We start from the raw sequence: 13,578 nt of genomic DNA, 5'->3' as shown, positions 1-13,578 counted from the left end.
GACCTGGTTTAGCAGTGGACAGGGGACGGTTGGACTCAGTGCTCAGAGGTCGTTTCCAACCAAGCGATTCTGTGAGGGCTGCCTGGGATCTCAACCCACCAGGAGAAAGAACAGCCACGACACTCGGAGCCGTTTCAGGTTTTATTTTAGAATTTATAAAATTCCAGTGTCATCCATTCTCATGAGCCTTTGTACAGGTTTGCATATAGTCTCCAAATTCCAAAGTTAAGGCCAAGGGATCATTGCTATGGAAATGTACAATATGGAAGACGTCAAAGAGAGGAGATGGACACGTGCCACGGGCTGCTGCGAGGGCAGGCACTGGCAAAAGACTGGGTACAATCACTTCATGACCTTTAGAGCGGAGGGTTGGGTGCTGGGGCACATGCCCCGAAGGGAACTCAAACCTGTGCAACTGGTGAGGGTGCGGGGGCACACAGAGGAGTGGGGACAGGCCTGGTGACGGGACAGACCTAAGCGACGGGGCAATAACCATTTTCTGACAGACGCAGGCAGCACGGTGGCACCCTGGTCCTGACTCTTATGCTGGAGGTACGGCCACCCCGTCCTTTGGGGGCACCACCACCGTCTCCCGCCCCCTCTGGGGCTTAAGGAGAGCACTGCGAGGTTTTGGTTCGACTTCTGCATAGCAGCCTCTTCCGAGAAGAGCTCGGGCGGGAAGGAGCAGCACTGGCCCGTCTGACGGACAGAGGGAGAGGCAAGAACGCTGCGAGGAGCCTGCCAGGGGTTTGGGCCTTCGCTCCGTAAGCAGCACCAGAGAGGAGAGGCGGGGTAGTCCTGCTTGTCTGAGAGCTGAAGCAGCTGGGACAGAGGAATGGCTCAGACTACAACCTCTTTAGCACTGAAGTAGGGGAAGGAGGGAACTCTGAAACCCCAGGCTCCCTGCCTCCCTCCACAAAGACTTCGATTTCCTCTTACTGAACAGAGGAGCTGGGATGCAGCCACCTTCTAGCAAGCCCTGGCACACGCTGCCCAGAGCAAAGATCACCCTCTGCTGCCCACACGCTGGAGGCCTCGGGAGGGCTGAAGACACGCCAGCCGTCCCCGGCAGAGCAGCAGCCTGGCTCACCACCTCCGCAGCCCAGGCTGCGCCTACAGCCGAGCCCTGCTCCAGCCTGCCTGCCTGTCACCCCGCTCAGCTTCCCTCTGTTCTGCAGCCGCTCAGAGCCAAGAGGCTCCCTTCTGTTTCTCCTCTGGGTGCCAGGGCAAGAGCTGGAACAGCCGCCTCCCTGCCTGCCACGAGAGGCCACCAGCGTACTGACTTCTGAGGTAGAATGAAGGCAACAGTTAGAGCTGTCCCTACCAGTCGCGCCTAGACGATGCTGCAGCACTGGCAGAGGACTAGAGCTTCTCAAGGCTGCGCTTCCCACCAACTTCTCCTGGGCCGTGCCACCGCAGCAGTCTCGGCTGACCCAAATCTGTCCCATCCGGTGACACTGTCACGTGCCAGCTGGCCTGCCTGCTCCCACTGGTGGCTGCTGGGAAGGGTGGACGAGGGAACGGGGAGCGGGGTCTGTCCTCACGCGCTGGAAGACTCATGGAGCGTGCAGGCTGGGGCTGTGCTTGGGGGCGGTGTAGGGGCGCGCTCGCCACGCGCCGTTTACCTGACCAGGGTAGCCGTGAGTTGTTCTTGTCCCTTCCATCTCTGCTGCCTCTACAGCCTAGTGAAGGTTTTGTTCCTTTAAAAAGCAAATTTCTGCTCTTTTCAGTTATTTTAAGCTCTCCCCACAGTCAGCTATCAGCGTTAAATGAGTTTTTGGCAGTTAAAAGGAAAAAAAAAAAGTTGATTGCACTCTACAAAGGTAAGGTAAGGCCTGGGATAAACACAAAGGAAAGAGGGCAAACGTTTTGGCTTTAGAAAGTCAAGGAAATTTATTTCCTGAGGTCATGAGACAGGAAGTAGATTCCTAGCCACAGTAAAGGAGGTCTCCTAATGAAGGCCAGAATGCCTGGTAAGACATGCTCAAGAGAGCAGATCGCTCTGCTAGCGCTTGGGAAGCTGCAAATCTTAGCCACTTTTGAGTCAATTATGAAGTTTCTAACAAAACCACACACATTTAGTGTTTGAATCTGAGTGGAAGTCTTGTTCCAAAGGAGAAAAGAATATCCATTGAGAGATGAGGGTGGATCCTAGCCACGGTGATAGCTGAGGGGAGCAGGATGGGGTCTAGCACTCCAGACACCATTAGGAGACCTCTTGGGGCAATTGACTCGAGCTCCAGCCGCTGGGTCAGATTTCAGACGGGAAGTATTTGTGGCAGGTTAGTGTCAGGTCAGCGGGCTGGAGGAGATGGTTCTGCTTCCAGGTCATTATCGTTTAGGTCCCCAGGGAAGAGTCTTGGGGGCCACTTGAGCCCCAAAGCTGGGGAAGTCTTCAGAACTGCTCATATCAGGGGCCTAGAGCAAACAAAAAGGGAACAAGTTAAGCTCCTGCCCTGCTGCAAAGGTGCACGCTGCGCCCCTGAGCTAAGCAGCATTTCTCACGTCCAGTGAGTGGAGACAATGGGTGAGGGCCAAAAGGATCACGATGTCCTTAGGACCGCCTGGGATGGGCAACTGAGCCATCTAGAGGTGACATTTAGGAGGGTGCACACAAATCAAGGGCTTTGAGAGTCCTGAGCCGGATCAGGCCCTGCAGCGGTGCTGGGGCAGCTGAGGACAGAGCTGCCCCAGGCCCCAGCTCGCTGCTCCCAGTCAGAACACGGCTGCCAACATGGTGCTGATTCTGTGCTGCAGCAGCAGAGCCACAAGTCCCAGGGTCTTGTCCTTACCCCTAGTAATTTCATGACCCAGAAGGACGTTTTTCAGTAAGGGTTCCCTGTTCCCACAGCTCTGCAGAGGTGGGTTCAGTGTGGGCAAGGCGTTTGGAGGAAAGAGACAGCAGAGAGGCAGAGCCCAAGCCTGCCCTCAGCTTGCCCAGGCTACAAAGAGCAGGAGGACCCTTCACTGCCTTCTCTGCTAGCAAGGGAGTGCAATATCCTGCTTCCCCGGCAGACAGAGGTGAGAGGGTCAGACCTCATGGCAGGTCCTCAGCAGAGGCTGCTGAGCTCCCTGTGCCCCCAGCAGAAGCAGCACTCACCTTCTCGTTGTTGACAGTGGCCCAGGGGGCATCTCTCACCACAAAGCCCTTGGATGGGGCCTTGGACTCCTCATGTGAAGAGGGCTTCATATACACTTGCATCGCCTCATTGTCCACCACGTCTGCAAGCTGCAGCGACACAGCCCAGTTAAAGGCAGGTCTTGACAGATCCTCAAACTGGTGTAACACACCTCCCCCTCCCGGATCTCACTGACCAAGGTCACCAGCCTGTTCTACAATGACCGAACGTAGTGGTTCTGCACTAGTCTGAGGGCCACCAACCCCAAACTGATGCAAGCTGCAGCAAGGCAAGTGAGTGCACGGCCTGGTGGTGCCCCAGCGTTCTCATTCACTGTCCTGGACAGAGAGGCCAGTCCATGCGCTGGGGCTCTCACCCAGCTCCCTGAGGGGTTCCACCAGCACGGGGCTCACGTTCTCCAACGGAGTGGCAAAAAGCACCGCATGGAGGTACTTCAGACATCCAGCTCTGCAGACAGAAGTCCCTTCTAAGCCCCTGCACAGTTTTGCTGAACACTTACATATTCCTCCTCCAAGTTCAGGATGTGATCGATAGCTTCTTCCACGTTCTCAGGGAGTCCTGTCACAGTCACACAGTTCGGATCAGGAGCTCCACTTTGGGGAAAGCGAATATCCACCTGCAACACAAGGAACAAGATGCGACTTTCACCTGCACATCTGAAAAGTCACAACCCTCGTTGTTAGGTTCACAGAACAGAAAAGCTCTGCTGTGTTCACTGCCACAAGTTTAGGAGCTCCACTGCTCAGACACTGGAACACACCCAGTCCTGACAGCTGCCTGGCTGCCCCGTGAAGGAAGGCAGAGCAGAGTCTGCAGTAACCACCCCTCCCCTCCCACAGCCCCAGGGTTTGGGGCTTTCATAGAGCCACAGAAACACTTGGTTGGAAAAGACCTTTGAGATCGAGGCAAACTGTACTTGTCCACTACTGAACCAGATCCCTGAGCACCTCATCCACCCGTCTGTTAAACCCCTCCAGGGATGGGGACTCCACCACCTCCTGTGCAGCCTCTGCCAGGGCCTGAGAACCCTTGTGGTGAAGAAATTTTTCTTTCTGATGTCCAATCTGAACCTGCCCTGGTGCAACTAGAGGCCATTTCCTCTCCTCCTATGGCCTGCCACTTTAGAGCAGAGCCCAGCACCCACCTCACCACAACCTCCTTTCAGGCAGTCGTAGACAGCGATGAGGTTTCCCCTCAGCCTCCTTTTCTCCAGGCTAAACACCCCCAGGACCCTCAGACACCTCTCAGACCCCCTGTTCTCCAGCCCCTTCTCTTCTCTGGACGCGCTCCAGCCCCTCAATGTCGTTCTTGTAGTGAGGGGCCCAAAACTGAACCCAGGATTTGAGGTGTGGCCTCACCAGCACCAAGTCCAGGGGCAGAATCACCTCCCTGTCCCTGCTGGTCACGCTGTTTCTCACACAAGTCAAGATGCTGCTGACCTTCTTGGCCACTTGGGCCACTGCTGGCTCACATTCAGCCACTGTGAACCAACATCCCTGCGCAGCACTTGCAGAGGTAGAAAAGACATTTCCAGACAGTGTCCTCGCACCACTGCAAGCGCGTTCACCATCAAGCCCTCAGCACGAAGCACAAGCTATTTCTGTCTCCTCCAGAGAGAGTAATCCTGGCTGACAATCGCGTTACAGAGCTGGCTCGGTGTACTCCACACACAGCCGCTGCACTCCCACTGCTTGCCTTCCAGACGGCTGCAGGGAAGCCATACAGGCCAGGACTAACCCCCATTAGGGAATCAAACAGCTCGTTTCAACAGCTGAGTCCAACTAAGATGCCAGTCTCTAAAGCCTCATTGCTCTGGATCCACATTCACTGCTCCCCTGTAGCGAAGGCTGGTGCTGCCATGTGCTATCAGGGGCAAAGGCCCTGCCCTTCCCAGGGTCAGGGGACTTGGCCAAATCTGGAGCCTGAGTGTGTCAAGACTCCCAAAGTCTGGGAAACAACAGCAGCCTAGAGAGACAAAGAAATCCAGAGGATCTCCTTGAGTTAAGCTCAAGGTGGGAGGGTTTGGGCAGAGTCCCATCCCAGAGCACCGCAGCAACAGGCCTGACTGTTGATGTCAGTAATTGGAGCAGCTGACACAACCACCACTGGGAAGGAACCCCCTAAGAGGGCTGCAGAGAAGGACAGAGCTCAGAACTGTTTGCAGGGCTATCCCAGAGCACCAAAGCAGCATTCCCAGGTTCCTCATCTGGCTGCGCTCCAGTACGGTAGGAAGAGCTCAGCCTCCTCCCGGCCTGGCTCCCACAAGAAGGGTGACTCAGGCAAGGGCGTGTGGGGACGCCGCAGCTGGTGTCTGGGTGAGGAGTCCAGACAGCCCGGGGCACACTGGGGTGTGAGGCCCAGGGATTCTGCTCACAGGCTTGTAGGGACAAAGACGGAGCTGAGCCGCACAGCACTGGCTTTTCTTTTGTCCCTATTCCAGCTGAAGGTACTTAACAGGCACAAGGTACGAGGACCACAAGATGTGAGCCTCACGCTTCTGAACTCATCCCCTAGCCCTGAGCTGCCACCAAGGAGCAAAGCAGCACCACTGGCCACCCAGACTCAGTCCCACCTGCGCTACACTGCCCCACTGCTCACCTTGAACTCATCCATGATTTTGCGGATGGCTTTACCGCGTGCACCAATGATGCGTGCGTGAACACGATGGTCCAGAGTCACATCCTCGGAGACCATCTGCTCCAGCTCACCAACAATCTTCATGATGGCGTCCCGGGCAGCCTCGGCGTTCTTCTCATAGCCAGTGATGGTGATCTGGTCTTGGGCCTGGGGCACAGGGAAATGTGAGATTCCAGGCTCATGAGCAGCTGAGTAAGCCTTCTCCCTTTTGATCTGTTTTACCCTCCACCCTATTCAAAGGCAGCATGGGGAATTCAGAGCCCAAGACAAGTCACTCAAAGACAAGCAGCAGTCCTCCTTGCACCCCCTCTAACTTCTCACCTGGCTTTCATCATCCTTGTCGGGGAACTGGATGTTGACCTCGTGCTCTGTGCGTATCTGGGTGATCACTGCTCCCTTTCGCCCAATGATCTTAGGGTGATATTTGGGATCCACAGTGACTGTCAGCTTGAAGCTTCGCAAGGCCTGGAATAGAAGAAGTGAGAGTGAGATACAACAGCAGGGAACACACCATGGCTGGCCAGTGGTGTCCATCTCTAAGTGCCAGTGTTTCCTGCTCACTTCTGAGATGCACGGAGCAGATCCTGCAGGTCACGCATCGGTGTACGTGGCTATAGAAGGGCTCCCACGACATCCATCTGCTGGGGCCTTATGCTTTTGCCAACCACGGCAGGAAGCTACAAGTAGCAAACAACCATCCAGCTCATCCCTCACCTATTTATTCAGAGCTGTGATAAGGATTCAATGAGAATAGGTATAGAACCCAGTGAGGTTCCCACCTTGCAGTGTCTCAAAGGGATGGCAAGGTTGTGATAGAGCCCCGGGCAGCCCAAAGTCACCTAACGTAGAATCCCAAAACTCTCCTGTCCATTCACATTAAATAGGTTATGTTTGGGTAAAACAGAGGGGTTTCAGGACTCTGCACAACTTCTGAAAGGAACCCCAGAGGCTGAAACCTTGTTTGAATCATAGAATCCCTAAGCTGGAAAAGACCTTTGAGATCATCGGCCTTACCCGATCCTCTTGTTCCGCTTGCAGCTCCTTCACTCTTTCCAGCAGCCCGGCCTTGGCACGGTCCAGGTTGGTAGTCAGCCCAGTGATGGTGATGATATCCGACTGGAGCTCAGGAGCGGGCACCTGGATGTTCACCTGAGTAACAAATAGCCATTGTTTTGTTGCCCTGCTCGCTGCAGGCTGGCATCTCACTGATCTACCCAACAACTGAGACCACCTCCCACCCAGACAGCCTGAACCACAGAATGGCTGAGGCTGAAGGGGACCTCCAGAGGTCCTCTGGACCAATCCCCCTGCTCAAGCAGGGCCACCTAGAGTCAGTTGCCTAGAACCACGCCTAGATGGTTTTTGAACCTTGTTTTTCCAGCAATTATCTATATCAGATTGCTTTGCTGTGAGGCTTCAGCCCTCAGCAGTCCCTGTGACAGCCGGGAGAGGCTTGGAAACAAATAGCTGTTCAACAGCCCTGCCTCACCCAACCTGCATCAGCCCCAGAAGTCCCCGTGGGCCTCTGGGGAACCCTCCTGGATGGGCAGGCACAGCAGAGCTGTTTCCTATGGCCCAGGAGGAAAACAACTCTCACACTGGTGAGGAATCCCTGTAGGCACCAAACAAGTCCTGCAACACTCACGGCATCAATACAGATCATACAGCTTCAACATGAGACCTACTTAGCCCCAGAGGCAGGGACTGAATCACACAGGTCTCTAGCTCTTATTACAGAGCCCATATTCCATGGGCAAGCCACGACAGTCCTGAGTACGTTGAGATTGATTGGCATCACCACAAACACGGTCATTAGAGATTCTCCGGAACAAGAGGACATGGGAGGAAGGGGATCAACCACTTACTTCAAACTCATCCATCATTTTGCGAATCCCACTTCCTTTCTGGCCAATGATGTAACGGTGAAGATCAAAGGGAACTTCCACCTCAATGGTGACAGGAACCAGAGCCTGCAGGAGAGGGAGTACAGTTTACCACCTGAAAGCCGCCTCCTGTCTTTCAGCTCATCATGTAGTTGCCCGAAAGAATGTGTGGCTGAACTGAGGTTCAGCAGGATACAAACTCTACAGGAAGACAGAGCAGCTGCCAACACCAAGCTGACCTTTTGAGTGTTCAAGTGTTTTTGCCAAACAAGCAATCCTAAACCCCATCGCTGGTGACAGGCTGCTTTCACATCCTTGGCTTCCACCTAGTCCCTATCCGAGTCCCTGCTAAAGGAGTGTGGCAAGGTCTGCTAAAGCTAGAATGATTCAGCCTCAATCAGACTCTTCCTCTTTCCAGCCATGCTCCATAGAGCAAGCAAATCATGCTTTTAGGGAGAGTAACTCAGGGCTAGCCAGGAGCTCTAGCAATCGCGAGGTCACGTATTGTGATTCAAGTCACGAGGCTGACCCACAGAACTATCAGAGGACTTCTCCTGAGGGTACAGACCACCTCTGTAGCTGGCATTGATGACTGCTCACATCGTAGCCTCGACTGAATAGTTTTTATGACCACCAGTAAAGCCTGCGGTCAGCTTCTTGCATCAGGACATCACCATACAACAGGCGTAGGGGACTTCGAAAGCCACGTACCTGTAGAGCCTCCTTTGCCGCCTCACACTTCTCCCTGCGGCCAGAGATGATGATGATATCGCATTTCTTTGGAGAGCTGGGATCTGTATCCTTCCCGTCCTTGCCTTCCCCACCCTCCTCGCCATTCTCCTGCACAGCTGACTCTGCAACAGGGGCTGAAAACACAGCAAGTCTCGTGTTAAACGCACAGAGCCTGCTCCTTGCGCGTTACCGCCCGCCCTCAGCTTCCCAGGCTCAGCCTGGGCTTTGCCCCGGGAGCTCAGACACACAGCCCACTCCGCTGGAGGTTCCTCCTAGCACGGGCAGCTGCCGCGCCTGAACAGGAACACCCTCCCACACCTCTCTGCACCGCACTGACGCTGCCTTTGCCTGCACAGGAAGGACCGACAGAGGCACTACAGGAGCAGAGCCTGCGCTCCTATGTCAGCAGGGGCAACGGGGCAGTACCGCACGGAATGTCACAGCAGGATGGCTGGTGCTACGCCAGAGCACCCGACAAGCAGCTGTGCTGAATACGGTACTCGGCAACAAGAGCACAAGAGCTCAGAGACCTTGGCAAGCCTGTAGCACCCTTTTTGTTGGGATCAGTCCTCGTACTCCCTGTGCTCTGTGGTGAGAATACAGCACAGGACACCCAGGTCTGGGGTTTTACCTCCTAAAATTGCCCACTCTTCCCAAGAGGGCCAGGCTGATGCTAAGCCCAGGCACATGGAACATCCTGGGTCAGTTCTCCGTAGGTTTTAATTAAGACTTCTCCACTGATATGGCACATACACTACATCCATTTAATCACAACGACTACCAGGCGAACACACATCCATGGGTATACCTGGGTTCTCCTCTCTGTCAGGGAATTTGATCTGGACACCACAGTCCCGGGTGATCTGCTGGATTCGGGATCCTCTGGGGCCCATAATAGAGCGGTGGAACTTTTGTGGGATGGTGCATTCGATTGTCACTTGAGCTTCCTGTGAGAAAGCAGAGTTGCTCTATTGGGATGCAGCCTCTTTCACACCAGGAAACAGGATGCTTGTGCATGGTGAAATCCATAATGGAGACAGTGAGGACTTAGAAAAGAACAGCTGCTGGCAGGGCAAGAACTCAAAGTTTCCTAGACTCTTTCCTCTCTTAGAGAAGTTAGCTGGGGATTTCTTAATGAAGGCTGTCTCAGCTCACGATGCTGAAGACTTACGAGACCATAGCTCAAGCTCCCCCGAAGGGGAGGAAGTGTTAGAAGAAAAGAAAAAAATAAACAAGGAAGGAAAGGAAGAGCACAGGTTTGAGAGTTGGCTGCTTCCAAAAGACAATTTTAACAGCACAGGGAATCCCAGAGAGCAACCGCTGCCCGAGGCCAGGCACAGAAAGGCACAAGCAGAGACCAAGCTCAATGCCTAGAGGTAAAGCGAGGAAGGGTCTCCTATCTCTGCTCCTAAAACCCAAGAAGGCAGTCAGAGGAAGCAATTCCTTCACAAAGCTCCTTTTTGGAGCCAGCTCTTACTCCCCGGACTGGGATCTGAAGTCTGTAGACCCTATAAGCCGACGGCAAAGCTTCAGATCCCAGAACTGCTGTGGGATTTGTTTACGTACAGTTTGGCTGTACAGCAGGTTCAACAAGGGCACTGCTGAAGCAACAAAGTATAGAAGAAACAGCTTTTCTGTGACATACCAGATCCTCAATGATCTCCTGGATGCGTTTCTTGGCTGCCTCCACGCAGTCCTTGGCTCCCTTGAGGGTGACTTTGTCACTCTGGGTGCCAGAGCGTGGGAAGCTGACCATCACACCACCGTACTCATCCGCAATCTCACGCAAAACTTGCCCTCTCCGAATGACAAAGTGGCGGTGGTGCTTAGGGTCAACCACCATGGAGTCTTCAACCACGTTATCCTGCCAACAGAGGACAGTCAGTCAACCCTGCCTGTCCTGTGGATAAGCATGAATTTGCTGCACTCAACAGCAACCAAACAACCCTCACCCCAACAAGTGACAGCGAGGAGGAGCTTCCTGAGCTCCCAGGAAGGGCAGCAGATGTGGAGGACAAGCAGGTCCTCCACACTGACTCATTATATCTTGCTACAATGACATGCAAGAAAGGAGAAGCAGTTCCTACCAGGTTCTTGATGAGGGCCTCCAACTCCTTCTGTGCCTCTTTGACGGCCTCCTCAGTTCCCATGATAGTGATCAGCTCCTGATCTTTGTCCTCAGAGGTTGGGAAGATGATGCGGGCCCCGGTGTTGTCACGCACCTTACGGATGTTGCCACCACCCTTCCCGATAAGGAATTTGTGGTACTCTGGCTTTGCACGGAGGTCCACGGTGTAGCTCTTTGTTTGCTGCAAGGAGTCAGATACCCATGGAGCATGTCAACACACAGAGATACACATCAGCATGGCAGTAAGAACACACGGACACACTGTTGCAAAAGCAAGATAGATTCAGCACTTTTGAAGTCAGAAAGGTGCCTTAAATCAAAACCACAACCTAAAAGATGTTCATGGGGCTGAAAAGCTAATTGCACTCAGCATGATTGGTGAGAATGTGACTGGAAAAGTCCCCTCTGGGAGAAGGGTCTGACACTCCCACGAGGCAGTGTAACCCTTTGTTAACTGACTGCTGCAAGGCAGCAGAGGCAACCAACCGAGCAGGAGAACACGGTCATGTGCTGATACGAGAAAAGGTCTGTTCCTTACAAAATGATCAGTTTGTCAGAACTCAGAGCAAGGTCTCGTAATCTGATGTTCTCAAACCTGGATACACGTAGTGAAATGGAAGAACTGAGCACGAATTCAGAGATCAAGAGAAAAGGAAAGGAGATATATAGAGTAAACATGAATATCCAACAACACTCAAACCACAGGAGCAGGGAGCCTTAACCCCCTGAGCATGTCCCCAGCCTGAGGAAGACAAGCGTTACAGTCAGTTCTTCTCCCCATGGGGAAAGAACTCACTGTCACAAGGATGGAAGCATAATTTTCTTTTAATCATCCAAGCCATGCTCAAATCCTTCCAAAGAGGATTAGGCCGTCTGATGCCAGCAGCTTCCCAGCAGGCAGAGGGGATAACTTCAACCCCAGAAAATAAACATCTGGCCAAAACAATCTGCTCCTTCCCCTTTGAGACGAGGCTCACCTTCTCCTCTGCCAGGTGCAGCAGCTGTTTCTTGGCTTTCTCCACATCCTGGGCTGGGCCCCTGATGGTCACAGTGTCGCTGCCGGAGCCCTCGGTGGGGAAGTGGATATGGACTCCACCACACTCCTCCATGATAGAGCGGATGAAGCGGCCTTTGGCGCCAATGAGGGAATTGTGCAGTTTGGAAGGAATAGAGACCTCCACCTCTGTGATGTTGGCCTGAGAGAGGAGAGCACCAAGCTGTTAGTTAAGCTGCAAAAATGTGTTTGCACCCACTCTGCTTACCCTCCAACACCCACGCAGCTGGGAGCTTTACAGAGCTGTGTGGTTGGAGGTTGTCGCGAGGTGGGTGCTGGTCTCTTCTCCCAAGTGTCAGGCCATAGGATGAGAAGAAATGGCCTCAAGTTGCACCAGGGCAGGCTCAGATTGGACATCGGGAACAATTTCTTCACCAAAGGAAATTTTCCGTCAGAGGTTGCGCAGGGAGATGGTGGAGTCCCCATCCCTGGAGGGGTGGATGAGGTGCTCAGGGATTTGGTTTAGTAGTGGACAGGGATGGTTGGACTCGATGATCTCAAAGGTCTTTTCCAACCAAATGAATCTTATGATTCTATAAGAAATACTGATGAGAGGGCTTGGAGACTGGCTATTCCTGACACACGAGCAGCCACTAACTTAGGTTTAAGATGACTGACACATTTGTCTCCTCCCTGCCTCCCCCACTTCTTCTGTATTTAGGTCTTCTAGCAACATTTTCAAGTGCCCCACCTGCAACAGGTCAGTCATCTCACTTACCAGCTCCTTCTGGATGGCAAGAATTCTGTGCCGAGCAGCTTCACAGTTTGCTTTCTTGCCTGTGATAACAATTGTCTCCGAGTTGCTGTTCTCTGCTGGGAGATCAATTTTGGTGTTGCTTTCTTCACGGATCTGCCACAAAGGAAAAAAGCAATCAACTCAGGTGTCCCACGTCAGAAAAAAAGTCCCTGGAGGTTATATCTGACATTGTTAACAAGCAGGAGGGAGCAGCAAGTGGGATTCAGCTGCAGGTAGTGACCATAATGAGCACTGGAGACAGAAAAGATAGCTCACCTTCTTAATGTTGGCACCTCCTTTCCCTATGATGTTCTTGTGGAATTGTTTGAAGATGGGGACAGAAATAGAAAAGCTGTTTTCAACCTAAGGGAGAAAGAAGGGGAGAACTGAAGGCTAAACTGTCACAGCAAGTGAGGCCCTGTCCCAGGAGCTCAATAAACAAGCTTTTGACAATAGGCTTAGACGCAAAGAAGTTCCCTAAATGATACACATGCAATAAGCAAAGGCAAGCACCCTTCCTAGAGCCCTTAAGCAACAAACATTTCCCTCTTGTCCCCAGCCAGCCAGAACAGTATCCACAGCTCCCACATCTGGAGATGTTTCAGCCCCAGCCAAGTCACAACAGGTCTGCTTTACTCCAGAGTTATCCAGACACATAGAATAGCAAAGAGAAGCTCCCCTTACCAGGTCTGCGACCATCTTTTGCATGTACTTGGTGCACTTCTCCACCTCGTTCTTGGGACCTCTAAGCTGGACGATGTCACTCTTGTGCGCGGGGTCTGGGAAGTTGATGATAACCTGCAAGAGGTGGTCACTTCTTTTCAATATGGGCAAATGCTGGTCAGACATGAGCGAAGGTTGTGGGGATCCTGCACATCCCCTGTCCCGTTCAGAAAAGGGAAACACATCTGGCCAAAAGAACTCGTTGTCTCACAAGTACTAGATACAGACCCACTGGATTTGTGACTTCAGCAACAATGGGTCTCCTACCCAAACAGGAAATATCCCCTCTAGATTCCTCATTTCCAGGAAGCCTTACCTCTGGGAATTTCTCTCGGATTTCCCGGATCCGCTCACCCTTCTGCCCAATGATGGTCCGGTGGAATTTCTGCTCAATTATTAGGTCCTTGGTGCGTTCATTTTCCTGATGAGAACAAGAGTTTACGTTGAGTGTTCAACAGGAGAGCTACACACTTTCACTTATCAGTCCGCTGCCTGGCAGTTTCCTTGTCAGCATCATCTTTTTGCCCCTGGACAAAATTCACTCT

At 52.9% G+C, this 13,578-nt stretch overlaps 1 protein-coding gene across 2 annotated transcripts in view; it reads right to left on the bottom strand.

Annotated features, from left to right (window-relative positions):
* Positions 1 to 128: 128 nt before the first annotated feature.
* The window catches only part of HDLBP (high density lipoprotein binding protein), a 40,023-nt gene continuing 26,573 nt past the window's right edge, over positions 129 to 13,578 (bottom strand). For both annotated transcript variants that reach the window (XM_009567710.2, XM_054073879.1), the window contains exons 13-28: positions 13,350 to 13,454; positions 12,995 to 13,108; positions 12,587 to 12,673; positions 12,293 to 12,424; positions 11,498 to 11,716; positions 10,480 to 10,701; positions 10,038 to 10,256; positions 9,201 to 9,339; positions 8,372 to 8,526; positions 7,643 to 7,747; positions 6,792 to 6,926; positions 6,099 to 6,242; positions 5,739 to 5,924; positions 3,640 to 3,756; positions 3,101 to 3,229; positions 129 to 2,418 (exon numbers count right to left, since the gene is read on the bottom strand). In XM_009567710.2, coding sequence (XP_009566005.2) covers positions 2,332 to 2,418; positions 3,101 to 3,229; positions 3,640 to 3,756; positions 5,739 to 5,924; positions 6,099 to 6,242; positions 6,792 to 6,926; positions 7,643 to 7,747; positions 8,372 to 8,526; positions 9,201 to 9,339; positions 10,038 to 10,256; positions 10,480 to 10,701; positions 11,498 to 11,716; positions 12,293 to 12,424; positions 12,587 to 12,673; positions 12,995 to 13,108; positions 13,350 to 13,454 — 2,295 coding nt within the window. In that variant the 3' untranslated portion in view covers positions 129 to 2,331. The remainder of the gene's footprint in view (positions 2,419 to 3,100; positions 3,230 to 3,639; positions 3,757 to 5,738; positions 5,925 to 6,098; positions 6,243 to 6,791; positions 6,927 to 7,642; positions 7,748 to 8,371; positions 8,527 to 9,200; positions 9,340 to 10,037; positions 10,257 to 10,479; positions 10,702 to 11,497; positions 11,717 to 12,292; positions 12,425 to 12,586; positions 12,674 to 12,994; positions 13,109 to 13,349; positions 13,455 to 13,578) is intronic.

Source organism: Cuculus canorus, chromosome 9 (assembly GCF_017976375.1).
Source record: "Cuculus canorus isolate bCucCan1 chromosome 9, bCucCan1.pri, whole genome shotgun sequence".
Classification (NCBI taxonomy): Eukaryota; Metazoa; Chordata; class Aves; order Cuculiformes; family Cuculidae; genus Cuculus; species Cuculus canorus.
Note: the sequence above shows the minus strand (reverse complement) of the source record. Positions and strands in the feature narration are given on the sequence as shown.